We start from the raw sequence: 27,977 nt of genomic DNA, 5'->3' as shown, positions 1-27,977 counted from the left end.
AATTCATTGCTCTTAGCAAAAATTGTGTTATTAATTGGCCATGCATCATTAGTTTTTGGGTAACAAATTAAGATGAAGTACATAGTTTTAACTCTATTCTTCTGAAGACCTACAACTTCCACAGCAGTTATTAATTGTGTTGTAAGAACTTTAACTCATTCTCATTGTCAGCTAATAGAACAGTGCCATCAGTATATGTGAAGATCTTAATATTGCTCCATTTTGTAATAATTTTACTTTTTCAGTTATTTTGATAATTAGGGGCCTATAATATTTAATACAAATGGAGATAGTGAATTGCTTGTTTGACTCATGTTTTGACCTCAACTGCAACTTTTATTTTGTATTTTGAGTTCAAAGAGCAGAATTTTATTAAAATCATAAATTTTATTGGAATACCAAGTCACCTCACACATTTCCATAAATTTTTTATGTTAATACTATAAAGCAATGGAAAGACCTGGATGAAACAACAACAATATGGAAATTGTAGACAGCTACTCATCATATACAGGAGGCATTGAGTTGCAGACAGACACAATGAAAATGACTACTAAAATGTTAAAGTTTCCAGATAAAGTCCTTCTTCTGCTCTAGAAAACACTTGCACAGAAACACAACTCATGCATACGTGGTAACTGTCTCAAAGCACTAGAGCTCCGAGGCTCTAGTGCCCTGAGACAGTTACCATGTATGCATGAGCTGAGCTTGTGTGAACGTGCATGTTTTCTGTTGCAGAATGAGGTCATTATCAAAAAGCTTTAATATTATAGTAATATTTTTAATTGTGCCTGTCTGTGACTCAGTGCCTCCTCTATATGGTAAGTAGCAATCTCTCCTTCTCCCATTGTTGTTAATATTATGAAAAGCTATTTTAAAATTGAACAGAGGTATATGTATATCTTGACTGAATTCATTTTCTTGCAACTTCCTTAGCAAGTATGCACTGTGAATTATGGATCTGTCTGATCTAAACTCAAATTGGGCATCATTTAGGGAAACTTAAGTATATAGTCGTATCTTTGCTAAAAATAAATTTTTGTAATTTGTGTTCAACAACACAAATCCTTCATAGTTTGAACAATATGTTAGATCTCCCTTTTTATATGCAGGGTGCATACCACCTAAAATCAACACACACTCCAGCACAGAGTGAAAATTTGTTCTGAAAATACCAACTTCTTTTTAATTCTTTCAGACAGTAGTGTAATAATTTTTAGAGGCTGCTCTTAAACACAAATTCATTGAACTTCCAAACCTCTTTTTTCATTTCTCATCACTTCCAGTAGGTTTATGGCTTTTAATTTTCTTATGAATTTCTTTATTTCCTACTAAACTGGGTTCTTCAAATAGAATACTCCCTGTTCTTTTGATGATAGCTCTATACTGATGTACAATTCAAAATTTGTTAAATTACCCTTTCAATCTGTTCGCAATCCTGCTTTTTTAATTTTTTTTATTTTTAGAAACATATTGTCTTGGGCTAGTATGAACTGTCCTAGAGCTTTTACATTCTGGAGTTTGTCATATGGTGGTTTTCTGTCTTATGTATTTTGTAATTGCAATAATATTTTTTTCTTTTACATAAGAATTTCCCTGGAATGTTTCTGCTTTTTTTCAGCAATAAGACTGTTGTGGCTAACGCAATCAACTGGCTTTGAAATGTCAAGGAACAAAGCACAGACTTTCATATGCTTATATAGTCTTTCTATTACAGGAACTAAAAAATTTGCTGGTATATCTACTTTAATAAACAAATATGTACCTCATTCAGAATGTTGTTTTTGTTTCTGTGAAATTCTACATTCTTTCTTAAATCACAATTTCCACTATTTTAGCAACGATTTGTTATTACTAATTGTCCTATCACTCCAGGGTTTTTCTTATACCTATAGTTTTTTAAAAGGCAGTAGAAAGTGCTCTACAATGATTGCATTAATCAGAATAATCATTAGCCTGATCAGCAAACATGATCAACCATTTGTTGACCTAGATGATGTACCTGCTAGACCCTCAAAATTTTATTTTATTTTTGAAAAGTTGGCTATTTTTACTACCTTCATTTGTTGGAAGCAAGAGTAAGAATTCTTTTACAGTGTGAATGCTACTTGCCCTACTTTACTTTTGGAGAGCTGTCGTTTGTGAGGCTGTCAACTACTCCAACATTGTATACATTAAAAACGGGACTAACCTCAACTTGGCCCCTCCTCTCATTCTCTGTCTTCCCCAATATAATATCACCATTGTCTCTTTGAATTTTGTGTCTGTATTTGCATGAGACCATGAACTCTCCAAAATATTACTTGAGATTGCAAGTTCATTTTAGCAGAAGCTGGATTTACTTTCTGTTATTAACTTTCTGTGTCCTTCTTTTCCTTCCTGTAAACATAAAAACTGTCATGGGTTTTCATGTGCTCCTGTTACTGTTGCCCTTGACTTTATAATATTTGTTACACTGCATTTTTGCTCTTCACTTTATTTACAACTGTGTGTATAGTTAGCTGCTTACTCGGTGTTTATATACTAGTTTAATGATCAGCAGAAGACTTGTCATCCTTTCTCATGGTTTCAGATAATCAAATTCCTCTCTAGTTTTCTGGCTTCATTAACATTTGTAATTTCCTTAAGTTTTCTGGTTTTGTCTATCTTCCCTCCACAAATTCATTTTTAGTCATGTTGGCATCTGTTTATTAAACTGTTTTACCATAATAATTCAAAATTTCTGTATTTATTGCTTGCAAATCCTGCTTTCCCTCTAGTACATAAATAATTACATCTACATGTACATTCATCCTCACAAACCAATGTGAAATGTTTGGCAGAAGGCGCTAAGCATTTTCTACATGTTAGGGTTTCTTCATATTCCAATCACACATGGTGCATGGGAATAAAAACTGCTAAATCTGTCTGTGTAGAGCTGAAATTAGTTTACACTTGTCTTCCAGGTACCTACAAGTGTGATACATTGGCAGCTGAACTATCATTTTAAATTCTTCATTTCCGTTTGTTGAGGCTTTGTATATTGGCTGTTGCAGGATAATTAGTGTCTGTCTTCATGTATCTGCCAATCCAAGTCAACATGATCTAGCTGCAGTCCCAAAACACATCTTTGTGTATCGGCTAATCCATGTTGTTCAACATTTCTGTGATGTTCTTCCATCTGTCAAACAAACCTGTGACCATTTTTTGCTGTCACTTCTTTGAGTACAACTGATATCTCCTGTCACTGCTGTTTGGCATGGATCCCACAAATGTAAGCAATATTCTGAGATTAGATACACGAAGTCTGCCACTACCTATACCTAAGCCTATGTGATCATTCCATTTCCTATCCAGACAAACTGTTACCCTCGGGTGTTTGTAGGAGTTGACTGAATATAGTGATGACTCACTGGCATTTCAGCCATAAGATACCACATTTTTGTGTTTTGTGAAATGCACAGTTTTACATTTCTGTACATTTAAAGCAAGTTGCCAGTTTTTGCATCTCTGAAATCTTATCAAGATCTGTCTACATATTTTTTAATCTTTGATAACATATTGTTGGACTATGCAGTGTTAATGTAAAGTTGTAAATCTCATAGAAACCTTTTGTACAATTGTTATTGTCCATTTCATTTGTATTTAGATCAGCTGCGATTACTGTATATTGGGATTCCTTAAAAGCAATTTTAAAACTTTTATTAAACTGTTTAAATTAACCTAATATCAGTCATTTACCTTTTTGGAATTTTCCACTGTCCACTGAGTTTTGTCCTTAACTTCACTGCTATATTCCAGTTTGCCATCTGTTATCTTCAGAGATATATAACTGTATTAGTGTTTCTGTAGGCTGTAGACCATTCATTTTCATTCAGCATATGTTCTGTCTAAATAAAAACATCCGATGCCTCACTCCTCATTGATGTGTCTCACCACTCATTGATATTTCTATTTCTTCTCATGATCTTGCTGTGTATTAAATATTTTGGTGCTAAATCATACAAAAAGGTATGGATGTCCTAATTGTAAGAACATGAAGTTAAATTTGACCATGTGTGTTTCAAGATTTATGCAATATTTGGCTCCAATTAACACTACCAGTTTCCCCTTCTCATCCCCATTGCAATATAGGTCATGCCTGGTGAAGCCGCATCTGCTGATAGTTCCAACATGTAAAACAGCAGTGTGTGCTAGGTCAGCCTCCATCAGCTTTGTCATCTCCGACTGTGCATTAAAAGATTTCACAGTTAGTTTCTATTAGGTTGGTGCATGTGTTTGTAGCTATTGTTTTAGGTTGGTGCATGAGTTTGTAGCTATTGTTTTAGGTTGGTGCATGAGTTTGTAGCTATTGTCCATAAGTTTAGTAAACACAACAGATGAACGGAAGGCTTTAGTCATCAATAATAATGTATTCCCCTTCACTGTTTACAACAGTCTGCCTATCCTGGGGTAACTTTTTGATTCTGCAACTGTAGAAATGTGGTTTTGAGGCCAAGAACTCATCAAGGCATCTTTGGAGCAAATTTTCATCCAGAACAGAAGTTTCTAGAAGGTTGCTTGATAGAGAGTGAAAAAAATGAAAATCTGAAGAAGGCACAAAACCAAGTGAATAAAGAGGGTGTGGAATGACTTCCCAACCAAACTCCTGTATAATGTTTTTTGTCAGTTTAGCAGAGTGTGGCAGGGGTTATCGTGGACTGTTATTGGACTGCAGTGATGGATACACATTAGGTAAGCAGTTTGTAGTATGCCGCACCATCACTGTTCCACCAGGTGTATAATGTTATCCTTTGTGGATGCATACAGGTCTTTGTACAGGGAGTAGTTGCTGTATTTGGGTTTACTTATTCCTTTCTTTTTTTCTTGTGTCAGCATAAAGGCACCATTTCTAGTCACCTTACAATGATACAGGATTGGTATAGATGGTGCTGTTCATGAGTACCCATACACCCAAATTTGAACATTCCCCACAGCATACATATGCTACATGATGGTGGAATGATCACAGTTCATCACATTTGCCAGTTCTCAAGTACATTGATGTGGATCATTGTGGATTAATATGTTTAAATGGTCTTCATCAAACCCCCACAGAACTTCCTGAATGTGGAGAGTCACTAATATAAAAAATGATCCTCCTGAAAATGAGAAAACCATTTTTCTGCCATGCTTTGTCTGATGGCATCATCCCATCCTTGGAAAAATGTTTCTGGAAGCCTCCACCACCATCACACCTCTATTTAACTCAAACAGAAAACTATGTTTGAAATGTACCAATTTCTCCACCTGGCACTCCATTTTCTAGTGTCCACCATTCACTCACTTTCTACAAATGACATAATGAACAAATGTAAACTCACATAGCAACAGGGAACTACAAATAAAAAAGACAACCAACAAATAAACCCAGAGCACCTGGAATACTAACATGAAAAACAAAAACGCTATGAACTTATGCACCAACCTAATACAAACTTTATCATTATACCAGAACAATTACAAAAATTTATTTTGATATAATGAGTCAAGGAAACCATCATGTTCAAGTCAGCAATTGTGTTTTGCATCCCTTGTCCAGACAGAATTTACAACTGAACTCCATTTTATGCCATCCTTGGCATGTGCGGTATTGATTACAGGGATAAGAAAGGTAAGCCATTCTGTTATGTGAAGCAGACTGGAATAATCAACACTGGTGGCATGATAAATAAATAAATAAATAAATGAATAAATAAATACATGAGAAGAAAATCAAGGAAAGTTTGTCATCATCACTGTTGACATTTAATTTGCGTATTGATGGAGCAAAGAGGGAAGTATAAATTCAATAAATTACACTTAGCCTATTTACCTGTAGCTGAATTGAAGAACACAGATAGAACATAAAAGAATAGGTAATGATGCTGTAGTGTATACATATGTATGAGTGCTACTGTGATTAGATGTACTGAAAAATAAGCTTTTTCTTGTATCATATTTATTAAAAGCTTATTATTTCAAGTTATAATTCTGAATGTTTCAACTTGCTGGAATATTACAAGAAGTGTGATATCATGAAGGAAAATATATGCTTTATTCTGTCACTGAACCTTCTGACTGCCCTCAGGTTTGAACTTTCACCATTGAACATTTTCCAACTAAACAGAACAAGAGAGAAATGTGCAGAGCACTTCAACAGTGGTGTTGCATATTAGAAAACAGAAATATATAGCAGATCAATGCATGGAGCACAGAAAAGAGATATAGGAAGAGGGAGAGGAGAAAAATGGGAGGTGGCACAGGAGAGAAAGGAGAAGATGAAGAGGGAAAAAGGGAGGGGAGAGACAAGGGTAAAGTGCTGAAAAGGGAGAGAGAGCAAGAGAGAGGGAAGGGGAGGAAGAATGACTGCATTTGGGGGGGGGGGGGGGGGCTGTGAGACAGGGAGAAGGTATGAAGAAGGCAGTTCACTTTCTGGATGGAAAAGGAGTGGTGTGGACAAAAGAGAGAAGGGAAAAAGCAAGATGAGGCAGTGAGAGCATGTTAGTGAAGGTTTAGGCCAGAGCAATTGTGAGAGCACGGGATGTGTTAGAGAGACAATTCTGATCTACACAACTCAGAGAAACTTTTGCTGCAAGGGAGTATCCAAACAACATGCATAGTGAAGCAGCTGTTGAAGTCATTTGTGTTGCGTGTGCAGCATTTTCGGCAACTGGATGGGCGAATCTGCAGTTCACCACAGTTTGGCGATGGCCAATCATGCGAGTAGACAGTTGGTTACTTGTCATGCCCTGTTCAGTGATTGCAGCATAGCTGATATATACCCTTTATTGGGTAGAAATGCCTATTACTGGACTGTGGTAGGAGGTGGTGTATTTATGGACAGGCCTTGGACCTGGGCTGAATGCAAGAGTTGTTCCAAGTAACCAACTGTCTAATCACATGAATGACCATAATTAAACTGCAACAAAATGCAAACTTGACCATCCAGTTACCAAACTTATTGCACACCACAACACAAATGACTTCAGCAGCTGCTTCATTATACAGGCAATTTGGATACTCCCTTCCAGCACAGGTTTCTCAGAACTATGCAGATGGGAATTATCTCTCCAACACATACAGCACTCTTGCAATCCTCCTGGCCTAAACCTCTGTCAATCTTTTCACACTGCCCCACTTTGGATTTTTCCTACTCTCTTCTGTCCCCACCTCTCCTTCTCCAGCCATATCATGCACTGTCTTCTCCCACCACACTTCCTCTCCCCACCCCCCCTCCCCATCCAGACATTCTCCCACTCCCTTAACCTCTCATCTCCCCCCTTTTCAACCCCTCTCCCTTCTCTCTCCCCTTCCTTTCTCCCTCTTCATCTTCACCTTTATCTCCTTTTGCACCCTCCCCTGTTTTCCCCCTCTCCCTCTTCTTACATCTATTTTTGTTGTACCCTCTGTTCTCCTTTCATCTTGTTGTGTGGTCACAAAGTCATCTGTCCAAATGTCTGGCCCTTTCCCTGTACCCCACCTTGTGTTCTTCCATACCTCTTCCCCTCCTTCATCAGCTCAGTTAACTTCTTTAAGTAATCGAGTATCAATAATTAGTATTGCCATTTGTTGCATTTGGGTGTCTGTCTGGCTTTGGGTGTGAATGTGTGCACTACTGTTAGAGAAAGAGCTAGCACTCAAAAGCTAGAGGGAAAGGTGTTTTCTATTATGTTTCTGCCCTCCGCTCATCGATCCACTATAGGTGAGTAGTTGCCTTTCCTTTGTTTCACATGTTGCTCCATCCAGGAATTTCCATTATTGTTATTCAAATTTGGAGTTTGCTAAATAATTTTTTGACTAGCTATCATTATACAATTTTTATCTAAGCCAAGTTCTGTTATTATGCTTGAAACTGACTTTGCTGTGTGCATGGTGGGCATTATATAAGAAATCAGAGGTTCAAAAATGTAGAAGGAAATAAAAGTTAAAGATTTCATGTTTTTAAGTAAGAGTGCCCCCCCCCCCCCCCCCCATGAACCATGGACCTTGCCATTGATGGGGAAGCTTGTGTGCATTGAGAGGCCACATGAACGTGTGGTTCCTGAAGAGGGGCAGCAGCCTTTTCATTGACTGATCTGGCCTTGTAACACTAACCAAAATGGCCTTGCTGTGCTGGTACTGTGAACGGCTGAAAGCAAGGGGAAACTACAGCCGTAATATTTCCATTAGAACTACTGACAGCCTTGGGTGAGACAGGCCTAACAAAGCTCTACCATCTAGTGAACAAGATGTATGAGACAGCCGAAATACCCTCAGACTTCAAGAAGAATATAATAATTCCAATCCCAGAGAAAGCAGGTGTTGAAAGATGTGAAAATTACCAAACTATCAGTTTAATAAGCCACGGCTGCAAAATACTAACATGAATTCTTTACAGATGAATGGAAAAACTGGTAGAAGCTGACCTCAGGGAAGATCAGTTTGCATTCTATAGAGATATTGGAACATGTGAGGCAATACTGACCCTATGACTTATCTTAGAAGATAGATTAAGGAAAGGCAAACCTACATTTCTAGCATTTGTAGACTTAGAGAAAGCTATTGACAATGTTGAGTTGCATACTCTCTTTCAAATTCTGAAGGTGGCAGGGGTAAAATACAGGGAGCGAAAGGCTATTTACAATTTGTACAGAAACCAGATGGCAGTTATAAGAGGTGAGGGGCATGAAAGGGAAGCAGTGGTTGGGAAGGGAGTGAGACAGGGTTGTAGCCTCTCCCTGATGCTATTCAATCTTTATATTGAGCAAGCAGTAAAAGAAACAAAAGAAAAGCTCAGAGTAGGTATTAAAATCCATGAAGAAGAAATAAAAACTTGTGGTTCGTGATGACATTGTAATTCTGTCAGAGACACCAAAGGATTTGGAAGAGCAGTTGAACGGAATGGACAGTGACTTGAAAGGAGGATATAGGATGTACATCAACAAAAGCAAAATGAGGATAATGGAATGTAGTCGAATTACGTCGGGTGATGCTGAGGGACTTAGATTAGGAAATGAGACACTTAAAGTAGTAAATAAGTTTTGCTATTTGGGGAGCAAAATAACTGATGATGGTCAAAGTAGAGAGGATATAAAATGGTCTGGCAATGGCAAGGGAAGTGTCTGTGAAGAAGAGAAATTTGTTAACATCGAGTATAGATTTAAGTGTCAGGAAGTCATTTCTGAAAATATCTGTATGGAGTGTAACCATGTATGGAAGTGAAATGTGGATGATAAATGGTTTAGACAAGAAGAGAATAGAAGCTTTCAAAATGTGGTGCTGCAGAATAATGCTGAAGATTAGATGGGTAGATCACATAACTAATGAGGAGGTATTGAATAGAATTGGAGAGAAGAGAAATTTGTGGCGCAGTTGGACAAGAAGAAGGGACCAGTTGGTAGGGCATATTCTGAGGCATCAAAGGATTACCAATTTGGTATTGGAGGGCAGCGTGGAGGGTAAAAATTGTAGAGGGAGACCAAGAGAAGAATACACTAAACAGATTCAGAAGGATGTAGGTTGCAATATGTACTGGGAGATGAAGAAGCTTGCACAGGATAGAGTAGCATGGAGAGCTGCATCAAACTAGTCTCTGGACTGAAGACCACAACAAAAACAACAAGTAAGGGTGACATGAATTTTTTTGTGTCCTATTTCAGACACTCATTTCTGTGATATTAGTAGCCTTGTAAAATTAGCTGAGTTTCACCAGAAAATTACTACGTAATCAGAAGAACATCAGAAATTATCTGATAAATGGCAGCATTCATTATAATTGAACAAGAGGCAGACTAACATAGAACATCATTTTCTTCAAGGGAATAAAACTGTGCAGTAAATTTTCCAAGGAGGTGAAAGGGACAAATAAAATCAAAATATTTAAAAAGTTAGTTAAAGCGTATGTCTTAAGTAAATCATACTACAGAGTTAAGGATTATTTAGATGACACAGAAAAATTGATATTATTTCATAATAAACAACTGGAATTCTATAGTAAACTTTCATGGTTTATTGGTTATTATCATAAAATCCTGGACCCAGAATTTTGCCAGAAAATTGTAACCCTTTTCCATTCTCTTGACCTCAACACCACACTCACTGTGGTCAGGTGTTAAATCAGCTTTTTCAGATGAGCCAATGGGACAAAATGAAAGATTTGGTACAATGGTGATGTAGCATAAAAAAAAGGAAATTTCACAAGAGAACAAGAGTAGGTTAGCCAGTCCCTCCCCTCCATCCTCTTCTCCTACTAATGTAACTTTTATTACTACATCTGTATAATATTCATCACAAAATATGGATTTCTGTTAATTTGTAGCTTACTATACAGCAATATTTCTCTCACATTAGAGAATTTTATTCTTGGAGTGATCTATTTCATTTTTTCTTTTATAATGGTAGATATTCATTTAACTTTTTCATTGATAAATTACCAGAAGAAAGTAAACTAACTCACCTAAGCTACACCACTACTTCATTATACTCCTATACTGAAATGAGTGAAATTATTGAACATAAGAAAATACAGTCTTTTTTATAACAACGTTTTCAGCATGAAAATATTAGATAAGGAAAGAGAAGGGAAATGTCTGCTAAATATTGTTGGCAAAGTAAAATGCATTAGAAAAAAATTACTAGATAATACTGATGAATGTAAATATATGAGGTAAACAATGGATATGGGTGGAATGCAAACATGTGATTAAAATGTACTTCTTGTACTGTATTTTCTCAAAAGCTAGTGTTCTTTCGCCACATTTACATTATCTTTTAATTTCACTGCATGTTACTTAGACTATTATGACTTCTACAGGATTTTTTTTTTATTCAGGTGATGAAACTGCAGAAAATTCAGGAAGATTAGCTTCAGATGAGGAACGAGAATATGGAAAAATTCCCAAAAAGCTTTACATTGAATATCTAAAGGCCTGTGGGATTCTAGTGGGTGGAACTTATTTAATTCTCACTTTTTCTTGGCAGGGTCTAAGAATATATACAGACTACTGGTTAAGTGAGTGGAGTGAACAGGCAGATGCAGCTGTTGATAATTTTGAAAATCAGGTTTGTAAAATACACGTGTACCTTAAAAACTACTGTTTTATTTTGATATATTGACTTAATGTAACACATGATTCTTTACATGATTAATTAGTTATGTAATAAGAGTTTATCAATCATTTCACAATGTATTTCTTGTAACTGGTTATGTGCATTTCACTTCTTCAATATTCATTGTTGAGGGATCTGTGTTTTACTTTACCTTATGTTATTTTTTTGGTTATAGGCTTCCATAGCACACTACTTCCAAATTTATGCAGGGCTGTCCATATTGTCAATTGTGTTGTCGCTATCTTCCAATGCAATTGGGCAGTTGTCAGGCTCAAGAGCAAGAAGAATTTTGCATGAAGCAATGTTATTCAATATTCTCAAATGCCCACTTAAGTTTTTTGAAACAACTCCTGTTGGAAGAATAATAAACAGGTTCTCAACAGATACAAATGTCATTGATAAGGTAAGAAGTGAGACAGATCGTAAAAGTTAGGCAGAAATATAACATTTTTATTCTTATAATAAAATAAGAATGTCAGTTGTAAATATTAAAGTTATGAAGAATAATCTATTAACTAAATGCTAAATTCATTTTGTGGCTGTGGAAAAAAGAAATCAAAGTACAAATTTGAAGGTATGATCTTTTTTCCCTTATTTGATCCTTTGCTTTATACTGACTATGTTATTGTGACTCTCACTTATGCTGTATGTCTGTGAAAGAATCAGAATCACATTATGCTGTGCTTTGAATTTCATGTTGCACTATAGACTTCCTGTCACTAGTCAGCCATTCCTAATTCAGTGGTTTTTGTGGGTATTTAACCATAATAATACAGCTACCCAAGAACAGTAATATTCAAACCAGCCTTTGAGTAATGACTGTTTTTAATTGCAAGATATAGTATTTTTTCAACCAGCCATAAACAGTTTCTCAGATGTCTTCTAAATCTGTGTTTAATTTGAAATAGTTTACCCTTGATGTCATAAGTTCATTCCCGCTGATTTAAGATCGAAGAAATTAGTTACATATGGGTACAAATTTTATATCATGAGTCAACTACACTCCTGGAAATTGAAATAAGAACACCGTGAATTCATTGTCCCAGGAAGGGGAAACTTTATTGACACTTTCCTGGGGTCAGATACATCACATGATCACACTGACAGAACCACAGGCACATAGACACAGGCAACAGAGCATGCACAATGTCGGCACTAGTACAGTGTATATCCACCTTTCGCAGCAATGCAGGCTGCTATTCTCCCATGGAGACGATCGTAGAGATGCTGGATGTAGTCCTGTGGAACGGCTTGCCATGCCATTTCCACCTGGCGCCTCAGTTGGACCAGCGTTCGTGATGGACGTGCAGACCGCGTGAGACGACGCTTCATCCAGTCCCAAACATGCTCAATGGGGGACAGATCCGGAGATCTTGCTGGCCAGGGTAGTTGACTTACACCTTCTAGAGCACGTTGGGTGGCACGGGATACATGCAGACGTGCATTGTCCTGTTGGAACAGCAAGTTCCCTTGCCGGTCTAGGAATGGTAGAACGATGGGTTCGATGACGGTTTGGATGTACCGTGCACTATTCAGTGTCCCCTCGACGATCACCAGTGGTGTACGGCCAGTGTAGGAGATCGCTCCCCACACCATGATGCCGGGTGTTGGCCCTGTGTGCCTCGGTCGTATGCAGTCCTGATTGTGGCGCTCACCTGCACGGCGCCAAACACGCATACGACCATCATTGGCACCAAGGCAGAAGCGACTCTCATCGCTGAAGACGACACGTCTCCATTCGTCCCTCCATTCACGCCTGTCGTGACACCACTGGAGGCAGGCTGCACGATGTTGGGGCGTGAGCGGAAGACGGCCTAACGGTGTGCGGGACCGTAGCCCAGCTTCATGGAGACGGTTGCGAATGGTCCTCGCCGATACCCCAGGAGCAACAGTGTCCCTAATTTGCTGGGAAGTGGCGGTGCGGTCCCCTACGGCACTGCGTAGGATCCTACGGTCTTGGCGTGCATCCATGCGTCGCTGCGGTCCGGTCCCAGGTCGACGGGCACGTGCACCTTCCGCCGACCACTGGCGACAACATCGATGTACTGTGGAGACCTCACGCCCCACGTGTTGAGCAATTCGGCGGTACGTCCACCCGGCCTCCCGCATGCCCACTATACGCCCTCGCTCAAAGTCCGTCAACTGCACATACGGTTCACGTCCACGCTGTCGCGGCATGCTACCAGTGTTAAAGACTGCGATGGAGCTCCGTATGCCACGGCAAACTGGCTGACACTGACGGCGGCGGTGCACAAATGCTGCGCAGCTAGCGCCATTCGACGGCCAACACCGCGGTTCCTGGTGTGTCCGCTGTGCCGTGCGTGTGATCATTGCTTGTACAGCCCTCTCGCAGTGTCCGGAGCAAGTATGATGGGTCTGACACACCGGTGTCAATGTGTTCTTTTTTCCATTTCCAGGAGTGTATATATGTAATTTCATAAGATATTTGTAAAAACAGTCACTGTCTGTTGCACATGCTGAAAGACAGTCCTGAAAAGCAGTGCTTGGGTTCAAGTCCACAATCAACAGAACATGTGTTCCACAAAGAGCTGTTCCAGCCCTTCTTGTTGTCACAGGAGGACAGAACAGCTGTAGTTCCAATTGCATCCCATATACAGGAGAGCCTTTTACCTCAAACTCATAAGTAGTGATCTACAGTTGTTGGATGAAAATATGGAAACACCACAAGAAATGCAGGTTTGAACATAAACACAGATGCTAGCCAAGCCTGCAGGTCATACTGGTGTGTTTGATCATGAACAGCTCCTGTGCAATGTCCTCGACACATTGCGAGCGTCAGTCATGGTCAGAACAGTGTTCTGTGTAGTTGTGATTCTATTATGTCAGAGCTAAGTGAATTCAAACATGGGCAAATGGTTGGTGCTTGTATGGGGGGTGATTCCATAACCAAGGTAGCTGAAGTGTTTAGTGTTTCAAGAGGCACCATACTGAAGATTTATACTGCATATGGGGAAAGTGGGAAAAAATCATCTGCTAAGTCACAAAGCAGATGAAAGAGTTTGTCAAGTGATTGTGACAGACAGTTTTTAAGGAGGATTGTGATGAAAAATAAGAGGATGACAGCTGCAAAAGTCACTGCAGAACTGTATGTCACACTCATGAACCCTGTCAATCTGTAATCTTACCCTCCTACGCATCACTATTAAAATTCTCTGTATTTGCACAGATTTCGAAAGCCTCAAGAGGTGTAAGATGTACAAGAGGAAAACTTATTACTTATCTTGATTTTTATCTTCTTATTGTTGGCTCTATTTCTTGTTGTGTGTAGGGGTACATTCTTGAGGCTGTAATTTTTATAACATTGCGGGTTCTTGAAGACGAAATAACTGATAAAGATTTGTCTGTTGCTATGAACATCTTTTTATTTTATCCCATTCTTTTATATCATACCGACTTTACAATTCCACTTTTAGCTATCACACCACAAATTACATTGTTAGAAACACAATCAAAAATGCAGATGTATGCCCACCACTATTTACATTCTGCCATACTCACAATTTCCAAAGTGTTTACTAAGCAAAAGAGTTTACAAAAGAATCTTTACTAATTTATATCATTATTTTATAAATGAGTTGAGAATTCAATTTAATAATTAGCATTAGATTGTGCAATTAATAATATGAATTTTAAGTATACCAGAAATTCTGTAATTCCAAATATTTTTAAAAGAAGAGTAATTTTAACTGTTAGTACACATTGATTGTAACACACTGATTTCTTTTTATATGTTTTATCCTGAAATGTATTACATTGTTTACAAAATCATGTGAAGTTCACTCAGTTAAACAGCCGAGAATGTTCACCTATACAAGAATCAAGAGTATACATGGTATCGGTTATTTCTACAGAGAAAAAGGTAATGTTAAGGGGGGGGTGACCCATTACAAATGCCCCATAAGCTCACAGGGTGAGCTGGAATTCTGAAACCACTCGTCAGTGATGTAAATGCCCGCAGGAAAATGTGGTGCTGAAGCCATAAAACCCAGACTACGGAGCGATGGAAGAAAGCCATCTGGTCAGATGAGTATTTTTGCACACTATTTCAAACTTCTGGCCGAGTTTATGTCCCAGGATTGAAACATGGAAGGGGTTCAGTGATTATTTGAGAAGCCATATTGTGGTATTCCATGGGCTCCCTGAGTACTCTGCAAGGCCACATTACTGCCAAAGATTATGACGTAATATAATAGTTATAAAATTTAATATATTTTGGTTGATCATGGTATTAGTGATGCTGTGTTCAAAGATGACAGGGCCCCTGCTCACACAGCTCATTACCTCCAGGACTGGTTTTGTGAGGGTGTCTCCTTCATCATTATCTGAACTTGCCACTATTGTGCATGATGAATGGTATAAGATTCTCTTGCAAACCATGTATTTATCCATTTCAAGATGACTGGAAGCTGTTTTGAATGTCAATGGTTTTCCTACACCATGTTAGGCATGGTAATGTGTTGAATTCTTGGTGTTTCCATAATACTGTCCACCCCTCATATCATTATTGTGTTAGACACATAGATGTTGGAGGGATCTTAAACTCCCTTCATCTGCTGAAGATAAAAATTCGTTATAACAGAAGGAGTGATGTGGAATTTTACATTTTGATTCCAGAATTTATAAATAATTTCTCTACTTTCTTTTCAGCAAAATTTCTTTCATCTACACAGAAGAAATATCTGTTATTTCTACCAGTTCTGAAGTACTTATAAAAATACACATTCTGTTTTTTCCCCCTGATTTTTAGGTTATGTTGTGCATGTAATTCAACTATGACTCCTTCAAAACACTCTGCTTTGACTGAGGGTGCTGTGTGAAGCAAACATGGAGGACTTTTCTGTACTATTTGCTTTTTTAAATCAGAACAAACCTACTGTTTACATTTCTTTTGAAGAGACTGGGTTTTGTAACTGTGACTTGGTTCTTTGAAATGCTGCATAACCAACTTTCCTGTTTCACTTTGTCTTGTTTCTTATTAAAATTTTGACATTTCAAAATCTGCTTATGACACACAGAAAGGACAGAGAAGATTAATAGCATGTCTGCCTTGAATGTGTGAAAAAGTCGTCAAATTTATCAATTATACTCTATTGGCTCTCCAAACTTGTATAATATATATTATAACTATTTTTATCAGATGAAATTATGGTGGATTTTCCAGTAGTTTATTGTTTCTATGTGACCTAGTGATTTTTATTGACAGATGATATAGTGGAGTTTCCAGTACCCTATTGCTTCCATGTGACCTAGTGATTTTTATGACTTCTTTAACAGTTGAGTTGGCAAAACTGAGATCAATAAGTTCAATAAGCAAAGCTTATTCAAGGAACTGAATGCAATTTTGCTTACACAGTTAACCTGTTATATAACGATCCAAATTCCCTTTGATCTGTTCTTGGAACTCTCTCTCTCTCTCTCTCTCTCTCTCTCTCTCTCTCTCTCTCTCTCTCTCTCCCTTCGTCCCTTCCTCCCTCTATCTCTCCCTCCTTCCCTCCCCTTCTCCTTCCCTCATCTCTTCCCCCTCTCTTTATTGCATAAAGCAAATTATTTTTGGTTTTTTGGTAACATAATAAAGTATATTGCAATATTGCCTGTAGTGCATCTGTAAACCTTTCTCCTGGCTTCCACTGTAATGGTCTGTGAGCCTCTGTGAAGGAATACTGAATTGATAGTGTTGTAGGATCATTTTTAGGAAACAATTTAATTTCCTACTTTATTGTCACAGTAAAAAAATTGAGTAATTAATAAAAATCTGTAACCAAGATTCAATGGACATAGAGATTTAATTCTTGTCATAACTGTTAAAGGAGAACCACAAAAAAACAAGATGCTAAAGGTCAAATGCAGGTATTTCACTCAAGATAACATTAACAATATTTCAAGAAAGGAATTTTCACTCTGCAGTGGAGTGTGTGCTGATATGAAACTTCCTGGCAGATTAAAACTATGTGCTGGACTGAGACACAAAGTCAGGACCTTTGCCTTTCATGGACAAGTGCTCTACCAACTGTGCTACCATGCATGACTCATGACCTCTCCTCAAAGCTTTGCTTGTGTAAGTACCTCATCTCCTACCTTCCACACTTCATAGAAGCTCTCCTGCGAAACTTGCAGAGCTAGCACTCCTGGAAGAAAGGAGGTTGCAGAGATATGGCTTAGGAGATGGGAGGTAATAGATGAGATACTGGCAGAAGTAAAGCTGTTGAGGAAGAGTCATGAGTCATGTTTGGGTAGCTCAGTTGGATGAGCACTTGCCTACAAAAGGCAAAGGTCCCAACATTACATCTCGATCCAGCACACAGTTTCAATCTGCCAAGAAGTTCCATATCAGCACACACTCCACTGCAAAGTCCTAGGCTGTGACTAAGCCATATCTCTGCAATATCCTTTCTTTCAGAAGTGCTAGTCTTGCAAGTTTAACAATATAGCTTCTCTGAAATTTCGAAGATACTGGCAGAAGTAAAGCTGTGAGGACGGGTTGTGACTCATGCTCGGATAGCTCGGGTGATATAGCACTTGCTTGCAAAAGGCAAAGTTCTTGAGTTCCAGTCTTGGACCATCACATACTTTTAATCTGCCAGAAAGTTTCATTAACCATCTTAATGCATTACTAGTAGTATGAAAATGGTAGACTGTTACTCGTCACATACAGGAAACATTGAGTGGCAGAAGGGCACAGTGAAAAAGACTGCTAAATATTATTCAGCTGTTGGACTAAGTCCTTCATCAGATGTAGACACAAAACTCACAACGTGGTCACTGTTGTCTCTGGGAACTAAGGCCCAAATGTGACTGCATCAGAGGTGTGTCTTTGTTAGGTTAAGTAGTCAGGGTACAGAAGAGTTATGAGGGTGAGGATGAGGAGAGAAGGCAAAAAGTATTGGTGGAAGAAATTCCTAGTGGCACAAAGGGGAGAGGACAAAGTAGAGAATGGGGGAAAAGACTCTGCAAACAAATTGTAGGTATAGAAGGCTTGTTTAGGGCTGGAGTGGGAGTAGGAAGGGGACAGCAGAGGTTGTGGATGTGGCTGATTAGAGGAATGAAGGATATTGCAGGGAGGGTTTCCACATGCACAAATCAGAAAAGCTGGTGTTAGCAGAAAGAATACAGGTGATGCAGGCTGTGCAGCAATCACTGAAATCAAGCACATCATGTTGAGCATCATGGTCAGCAATTGGGTGTATCAGTTTTTGGCCATAATTTAATGGTTGCCATTCACACGGACAGATAGCTTACTAGTGATCACGGCCAGATAGAACGGAGCACTGTGGTTGCTGCAGAGTTGGTAGATCACATGTCTGCTTTCACAGGTGGCCCTACCTTTGTGTGGATAGGGATTGCCTCTGACAGAACTGGAACAGATGATAGTAGGAGTATATATGGAGCAGCTCTTGCATCTAGCATTTTTACAGGGATGCAAGCCATGGGCCAAAGAGTTTGGAGGAAGGGTAGAATAGGGACGGACAAAGATATTATAAGGTCATATGTAGGTGGGATGAGCAGTGGAATACCACTGTTGCAGGGATAAGGACCGAGCGAGGTGGCGCAGAATACTTCCACTGTAGCATTCGGGAGGACGACGGTTCAATCCCGTCTCCGGCCATCCTGATTTAGGTTTTCCGTGATTTCCCTAAATCATTTCAGGTGAATGCCGAGATGGTTCCTTTGAAAGGGCACGGCCAATTTCCTTCCCAATCCTTCCCTAACCCGAGCTTGCGCTCCGTCTCTAATGACCTCGTTGTCGACGGGACGTTAAACACTAACCACCACAAGGGATAAGGAGGATATTTCTGATGTCATGGTAAGATGACAAGTAGTCAAGTCACTGGTGGAGAACAGATACAGTTGCTCCAGTGCTGGGTGGTAATGAGCCACAAGGGAGGCATTCCTTTGTAGTCAGTCAATGGGGGTGGGGTGTGGATGGAGGTAACTGGGGAGATAAGGCATAGGATTCTTGTTTCTGGACATAGCGGGGAGTGTGAATTTGGTCTGTGATGGCCTCAGTGAGGCCCTTGAGATATTTTGAGAAGGATTTCTCATCACTGTAGTTGGCTATGCTTATGGAAGGGACTTATTGTTGTGGAATGGATGGCAGCTGTTAAACTGGAGAGATTGTTGGTGGTTGGTAGGTATGACGTAGGTGCAGGAGCAAATTTAGCTATTTGCTGCCCCTAGACAGAGAAGAATACTTCCACTGATCTCTTTTACGTAATTGTACAACCTAGTAACTTATATTTGTACATAACTGAATACTATGACTGTTCCTGCTCATAATAATAATAATAATAATAGTAATAATAATAATAATAATAATAATAATAATAATAAATACACGCATATTGAACTCACCAAACCCAAGTTAGGCAAAGCTGTTTACAGCATACTTTTTTTGTAGCCAGTTTATCAATCTCATCTTCATAGTACTCGTATAGATGCTATAGTATTCAGAATTCATGGAGAGGATGCCAATACTATTGACTGAATGCTCTAATATGGATGACTGCAAGTAATCCTTGAGTCTTTTGAGGGGTGAGAAAGAGCACTGGGTCAAACAGTTGGTTGCAGTGGTTGACAAAAATATTCTTAGGGCAATCTCCAATTTAGGAAACATTCTGTGAACATGTTTTTTCGTGCAACATGCTGTACAAAGTACTTAGGGAGGAGGTTTTCATTTTGTTACTTTTCAGATATACTTTGAAATAAATAACCCCATCACTCAAAAATTCTTCCAAGTCATCTTTTTAATGCTGTTGCACCTTTGTAGCACATTTCAGTAGTTCAGTTTTGTCTCACCCAGAAAAAATGCTTAGGAACTCAAAATTGCTATAAAACTCTTTCAGTATTTTTTTTTTCTTTTCTCAGATTCAGATCTCAATCTGTCTATAATAAACAAAAATGTATTCACCCAAAAATCTTCCTTCCCTTCAAAAGTTTTATCAAGTTTGGCTATTTTGTTTATTTTTCTCTTATTGATGCAAGATTTTTCATGTGTGTTGTCCACAGACCGATTCTGTCAAACATATTCAAATAAACAATCACACAATTTTATTACAGTATTGGTTTGCTGTATGCCACATATGGATTGGAAGAATGTCTCTTTATTACGGTATCCATATCAACCTTTGCAATGATTTATTTGTAGCATCAAATCTCTTAAATATCACTGACCAAAAATTTGTCAGTATCTCAGATTTCCGACACTGCATACTGTTCAGCATTCCAGTCACCGTGCATCTTAAGTGAAGAGCCTTTTTAATTTAATCATCCTGAATAACCTTGAAAGCTGATATTTTTAACCAGTTAACACTGAGACTATAATAGGCTTCATACACCCTGCCCAACATTTTTGTAGAGGTCATTTTACAGAGACTGAACTATTTAATTTTGACTGTAAAATATTCCAACAGCTCATCAAGGCAGAGAATAACATGTAAATTTGTTGCAACAAACAGAAACATGAAGCTGGCCAACCGGAGTGGCCGTGCGGTTCTAGGTGCTACAGTCTGCGACCGTTAGGGTCGCAGGTTTGAATCCTGCCTCGGGCATGGATGTGTGTGATGTCCTTAGGTTAGTTAGGTTTAATTAGTTCTAAGTTCTAGGCGACTGATGACCTCAAAAGTTAAGTTGCATAGTGCTCAGAGCCATTTGAACCATGAAGCTGTTTGAGGAACACTCTGTTGCACTTGATCTTACCAAGTTAAAGGTGTGAGCTGCACATGGAGGTTACAAGGCAAAAGGGTTAATTTGGTTAATTCTAGCTTGTAAACCAGAGTAAGTACCACCATATTGTTTCCATGGTCATGTGACTGACCACCGCATAAGTGAATGTCCAAATCATATTTACTTATTAAAATTTATTAATGAATCCACTAATTCTTCTGTTTTGTGCCCTGAATTTAGAACAAAACAGATAAACCTTTCAACAGGAATTATATCTTTTGATAAATACCTTATAACAAAAGATGGCTTATCTACATGTGTAACATCAGAGGTGATGTCTAATATTGTGGAAAAATATTTAGTTTCCTTCAGTTAATCTTCAATATACTTCACCATCCTATGTGCCAGAATTTATATAATCTTCACATGTTTGAAAAGAAAGATGTGATATACTCCCTTTTCCTTTGTTTCCATGAAGTTCTATATGTTTAGCTACAAAAGGATTGAATTCTGCTACTAGTTATAGTCTCATGTTCTTACCATATCCATTTATCATCCAATCATAGGATCATCAGAAACTAAATCACTGTCACCATTATTGTTTTAAATATTCAATATTGTTCACCAGATTATTGTGCGTCATATTAGTACACTCTGAAGTGTCTAGACTCGAGCTCAAGCTAGCTGGTTGTTTATGATTTTTAAATAGCACATTGATTTTTGCACTCTTTCTCACAATTCCCTGTTTCTTCATTGCCTTATCTTTTTCCAGTCCCAAGAACCTCTTACTCTTCTCCAACTGTCACTCATTTTAATTAGTACTAAAATACAAATCACAAATAAATGCAGTCATTCGCACTTTTTACAGTTTCAAATTAAACTGAACTTTTAGTGAAGTGGCCAGTTGTCATAATGAGTGGTGGTATTTTCATTGAATATGAAGTCTGAATGGTCATTATTGAGTGCTAACAATGGCTGCTCGTATGACAGTGCCAATGGCATCTGCCATCACAAAGCTTAATTGTGAGCAATGACATTTGCCTTCCTAACTTATGTCACTTGAGAAGGCTTGACACTGAATAAAGCAAATAATGGTCACACTGGCCTGAAGTAATGTCATTACTAAAACAAAACCTGTCCTTGTTCCATTGCCTGACAAGACTGATCATGAAATCTGGGCTCATTGTTGCCAGTTTTACAGTTTTATTCATATCCATTTCAAGTTCTCATTCTCTTCTCAAGACGTGTGAATTAAAGAAAAAACAAAACACTTTTACAGATTACCTATAAGCCACCTCTTAAAATTCATTGAACCTTGAAATCCACCACCCTGGACAGCTGCCTAGTCTGCCTACTCCTAAATATGCCTCTGTGTGAGGGGAGGTACTTATGTAACCATCCTTGAGGTGGAGGTTGACAACAAGGAAGGTTGATTGTTTGGATGAGAAGGATCAGGTGAAGTGAATGAGGAAGAAAGAGTTGAAATTTTGGAGAAATGTAGATAGGGTGTCCTAACTTTTGGTCCAGTCAGCAGCTCATGGTCTTGTGGGCTGACTCTTGATTGTGGAGTCTGGGTTCAATTCACAGCTGGGCCAGGGATTTTCTCCACTCAGAACTGGGTGTATGTGTTGTCCTCAGCATCATTTTATCATCATAATCAACACACAAGTCACTGAAGTGATGTCAAATAAAGACTTGCACCAGGTGGCCAAACTCCCAAAATGGGCTCCTTACCAAATATGCTGGATGCACATTTCATTTCACCGTTGGTCCAGATCCTAAAGATGTCATCCATGAATCTGAACCAGGTGAGAGGTTTGCAATTTTTGATGGCTGTGAAGGATTACTTTAAATCGCCCATGAGTAGGTAAGCACAGAATCGGAATCAGGTGAGAGGTTTGGAACCCTGGGTGACCGTAAAGGATTCCTCTAGATGGATCAAGAATAAGTTAGCATAGGATGGTGCAGGTGGGTGCCCATCTTGTCCAGAAACACATCTCTGACCCTTATCTCCCCTGTTATCTACAAACTCACACCTACCCTATGTCCAATCACAAAGGAGCTCCCTCTTGTGACTCAGTATTATCCAGGTCTGGAGCAACTGAATCACATTTTCTGCCAATGCCCTTCCCACACTGGTATTCCACCACCTACCGAACCTACAAAATATGCTTTTCTGTCCCTACTCCACCCCTGCTCCCAAACCCCCTGCTCCATGGCTCATTTCCCTGAAAAAAAAGCTGGATACATCAACTGGCCCATACATTCACTTACCACTACCCACTCCACTCCTGTCACAGACACCAGTCCAAGGCAGGACCACCTGTAGAAGCAGCCATGTGACCTACCAACTTAGCTGCAACCATTGAGCCACATTCTGCATAGGCACTGAAACTAGTAACCTGTCTACTTGCATGAATGGCCACTGTCAAACTGTAGCCAAGGCAAATGAACCAACCAGTGATCAGCATGTCACCCAGCATGATGTATTTCATTTCAGTGACTGCTTTACAGATTGTGTCTTTCCACCAAAATCAGATTTTCTGAAATGTGTAGGTGGGAACTCTCCCGGCAACATATCCTTCTGTACCCCAACGCCCCTGGCATCATCCTTTGCTAGTCCCTGCTCCAACTCCAGCCATAAACATGCCTTCTATCTCACTAGTACACTCACTTCATATTTCTTTCGCTTTCTCCACTTCCTTCTCTCCTCTTGCCCCCCCCCCTCCCCCCTCCCCCACAGCACAGTCTCCTATGCAGAATCTAGCAGCCACTATACTGCCTCACCACATCCCTGCACACTCCCATAGGAAGCACTAGCATCTTCCGCCAACCCTGTCCTGCTGTCCCTCCCCTTCACCACCCAATGTCTCTCTTGTACATCCACTTCCCATGGCGAAAAGATTGGTGTTCACCGTACATGCTGTTTGCAATGTTACCTTAGCACCCGGGGATGACAGTGGCAATTTGTGTGTGAGTTGTGCTTGTGTGAATGTTTTGTTGTCAATGTTTGATGAACAGGGTGAGGACCCATAGTGACATTTTTGAAACGTGACAAAATATTTGAAACCTGTAATTTAAAAGGCAAACAAAGATTCTAAAAAGGCAATTACATGTTGATAAATTATTTTAATAAATAAAATGATATGGTACAAAATGAATTGTTTTCATTTTTGGTAGTCCCTACCAAAAAGATCAGTTAATACCATAATAAATTTCTCTATCATAATCCTAGATGGTGTATGGCCATTTTTTCCTTCATACAGATTTATTAACATATGCAGGCGCATTGGGAATTTTGTATTGGTGATTAAATATTACTAGTAATCATAAACCACAAACAAAATCTATATTTTATTTCTACAACTAATGACATTCTGCATTTGAATACTAGGAAAAGAACAACAAAATATTTTTTGATTTCTCTTTCTTAGGAATCTTGGCAAAAAATGAAGTAATAACAATAGATTTTCTTTTCTTAAAATTTTTCTGAATGTTTTCCACCTCCCATTCTTTCACTCTTCCTTCTACTTTCATGATTTGTGCACCCTCAAACATACCTTGGGCCAGTTTTACTTTCTTCAATTTAGCTCAAGTTTGAGAGTGAAGTGCTTCTAATGTCTCCTTAGTTGGTTTTATTTTCTTTTTTTCCAGAGCAGTCGTCTCTTATTCAATTGATTTTATTGTGTTATTCATTTTTTAAATCTCCTCTTCAAGAAGCCATTGATATTGTTCCTCTTTCTATTTGTTTTTCTAGTTCAAGTTTTCTATTCCATTCTAATTCTTCCTCATAAGCAGCATAATTTGCATGTGTATGCTGTCCATACCTAATGAGCCATGAGACAATGAGTGCAGAAAGTAAATGGAGTTATTGTCTAAAAGTACCCCTCATAGTCAAAACACTGTTTAAAAATCTTTATGTCATCACTGCTGTGTCTTCTCCTAATGTGTGCTTTGTAATGGACTATCGTCTTTCTATGTTCACATTTCCATGGGACTAAGAGAAGCCTTAACAAGTTTCAAAACATTGAATACTTTAACTGTATGGATAACAAGTCTCTTTTTGTCATGTGCTGCTGGCAGTAATTGTCAATAATTTTACTATCTAAAGCTGGCTCATCTTTTTCAAACTGTAGAACCTCTCACTCTTCTTATAAGTAATCTTGCTGAACCTTGAACTGCATCCTTTTTGCAACCAGGAACATGTCACTGCAGCTTCTGCTCTTTATTCTTTCTATGTGGTCTAAATTCTAAAATTATGCACTTCACAAAAGAAAAAACAAAGTATCCTATGACTATAATATCAGTAAGTCACAGATGGAATCAGCGAACTTGTACAAACAGCTGCGTGTAACACTTTGTAGGGATATGAAATGGAATGATCACGTGGGCTCAGTCATGGGTAAAACAGGTAATACACTTCAGTTTATTGGGAGAATACTCACTGTCTACCAAGGAGATTGCTTACAGATCTGTCATGCAACCGACTCTAAGATATTGTTCACGTGTGTGGACCACCCATACCAAATAGGACTAGCAGGGGATATTGAATGTGTATAGAGCAGGGCAGCACAAATGGTCATGGGTTTGTTTGACCCATAAGAGAATGTCACAGAGATGCTGCAGGAACAGAAGTGGCAGATTCTTGCAAACAGGTGTAAACTATCCTGAGAAAGCCTGCTTATAAAGTTTCAAGAACCAACTTTAAATGATGACTCTAGTAATGTACTACAACCCCCTATGTATCCCTGCCATAGGATTCAAGAGGACAAAATTAAATTACAGTGGAACTTTGATTTTAAGTTATCCAATTTTACATTTTTCATGATTATACATCATAAATTTGTAGCCCTTTGTGAAAACCTCATAAGATCAATGCTAAAAATTCCCTGATTTTACATTTATTCCTAGTAAGGTTTACCTCGATTCTAAGTTCTTACCTGACATCTCACTTGACTTTGTCCCGTTTTCTTCCTACTGACATTTTTATGTGACTGGATGAGTCATAAGTGGCACAAAAGACAGATGGTTCACACCATGGATTGTGGCAGAGTCAAGGGAATATTTTAGGCCTTTGTAGTGAGGGGAGACATGAGAGAGAAAATGCTGACAAAATCCATGATTGGTGTTGCCAACGCAACTTGCAACCTTTAGCTTCACGACACTATTATGCTAGGTTGCAACAGTGATGGAAAAACAAGACAGTTGACAGAAAATGTTCCAGACTGAGCCAATACGTGAGAAAGGGGCCCTGCCAACAACTTTTCTTGTGCCACTTATAACTCAGTCTCATCTTTTAGCATAGCCAGCCCAGTCACCATACCACACTAAAACAGGTAAAATGGGCTCACCTAATGGATGTGTGATGAGTGGGAGTGGCCCTTCAATGACAGGAGTGCAGGCAAGGGTGAAAGCATTTTGTGAAGTGCTGGAAATATACTTTTTGCACAGATGGTGTGCTATGACAGAGGTGTCATGTGGAAATAGGACAAGGGTTTTATGATAGCAGGTTTTAAAGACTTTCATGTTAAAATCTGACACAATACAGTTGCAACAACTACATACACTGCTCACACATATACCTTTCACCACACGCTGTAGATAGTAAAGACTGTCAGCAGTGACAGAGAGCATGAAGCAAAAGTGTAGCACCTGAGCTTTCTTTCAAATTTACATTTTACAGAGTGTATAGAAATTCACTGAGCTTACTTGTAATAAGCTTGTAACATGAGGTGAGGTAAACTTATTTTTTCATGTCTCTGTTTCTCTCATCAAGCCTAAAATAACACTTTAACAGTGGTGATCATATGAAATGCAGCTTGAATGAAACATGTTAACCAATAACAGTAACGGTGACAAAGTTTGTCGTTAAGCAGATGTCTGCATTTATGCTTATGGTTTAACCACATAGTCACTGTGATGTTTTCAGTTTAATTCAACATGTTCATCAATTTTTGCTTTTTTTCTGGGTGTGCAAAGGATGATCTCTCAAAAATGTGTGTTTTGAACATATAATTTGTGGTCATAGCATGTCAGAAGATACCTTGATTACCTTATATTCAGATACCAATTTCAATTTTTTGATGAATTTTTACTTGCTGTTACACATCTGTGATTTTTTAAGAACTGATGAAATCATTGCCACAAATTATTGTATACACATTGTTTTATACATTTAACTTCCCTCACAGAGACAGATTTTATACGAAGTATTGGAGATTATTGCAATTTTTAATCATATATGCCAGTTACATGTGATTTTGCTTGTATTTTAGAGATTTTAACATTAAATACTGAATACCATCTCACAGTTCCAAAAGCCTTGTGGCTGAAGGTCCTGAAGCAAGCCACCTTGTGGTTGTATGCCTCAAAAACTTGTAATTTGGAATGTTAAACATAGAATGAATTCCTTGAAATTATCCCAGCAAAGAGGCCAGCCATCACTTAAATACTCAAAAGCCTTTACATAGACATTATGCATTGTCGTGAAAGTTGCAAGTTCTGATATCTCCAGGTCTCACAGAAATCACTATCTAAAAGCCTAAACAGCTTTTTTTTATTGATGTTAGGTCTGTCTGATCCCCAGATAAGGCATTTATTTTGGAACAATTTGGCTTCAGAATGTGCCTCTTATAATTTCTTATTTAACGTTTCACCATCTGTTTTGCTGAAAAAGGAAGTTCTTGGGTGGCACATTGTTATGTAACACTTACTCTCTGATCAAAATACAATGGTTGTTTGTAGTTCTTTTTTATTTTTTTATTGGTAAGTTCACCAAAATGCAATGTGTAATATGATGAATGTGCTTCTTCCAACATAAGTTCCTGGAAGTATGGTGCCAGTCCATCAGTTATTACTTATTAGGTATTTCATTTTCTTGGATGAAAAGTGAAAGATGTTCAGGAATACCGTCAGGGAGCATCTTCTTAAAAACACTATGGATATAATTTGGTGAAACCACAGAGTAATTGGAAATCACTGATTCCATTGTCCAAATTAATTCAGCAGTGGTGGAACTATTCTTGGTACTTAACATCCATATTGTTGATGCATGTACCGAACTTGAAGGTTGTGTCTGATCTGAAAGTTTTAAATATAATTGATATGGTCCATATTTAATTTCAGAATCACACTTATGTTTTGTTGAAAGTGAGTGGTTAAAACTTGCCTGAAAACCTGCTGGCTCAAAATTAACAGAGCAAGAACAC

The 27,977-nt window shown here is 38.5% G+C and overlaps 1 protein-coding gene across 1 annotated transcript in view; it reads left to right on the top strand.

Moving 5' to 3' along the window:
* Window positions 1-27,977, top strand: part of LOC124803008 (ATP-binding cassette sub-family C member Sur) — a 415,616-nt gene that overhangs the window by 268,936 nt on the left and 118,703 nt on the right. The window contains exons 18-19 of the mRNA XM_047264118.1: window positions 10,811-11,040; window positions 11,264-11,491. Of these exons, the coding sequence (XP_047120074.1) occupies window positions 10,811-11,040; window positions 11,264-11,491 (458 nt within the window). The remainder of the gene's footprint in view (window positions 1-10,810; window positions 11,041-11,263; window positions 11,492-27,977) is intronic.

This window comes from Schistocerca piceifrons, chromosome 1 (genome assembly GCF_021461385.2).
Source record: "Schistocerca piceifrons isolate TAMUIC-IGC-003096 chromosome 1, iqSchPice1.1, whole genome shotgun sequence".
NCBI lineage: Eukaryota > Metazoa > Arthropoda > Insecta > Orthoptera > Acrididae > Schistocerca > Schistocerca piceifrons.
This window is presented reverse-complemented; position numbering and strand designations above follow the sequence as displayed.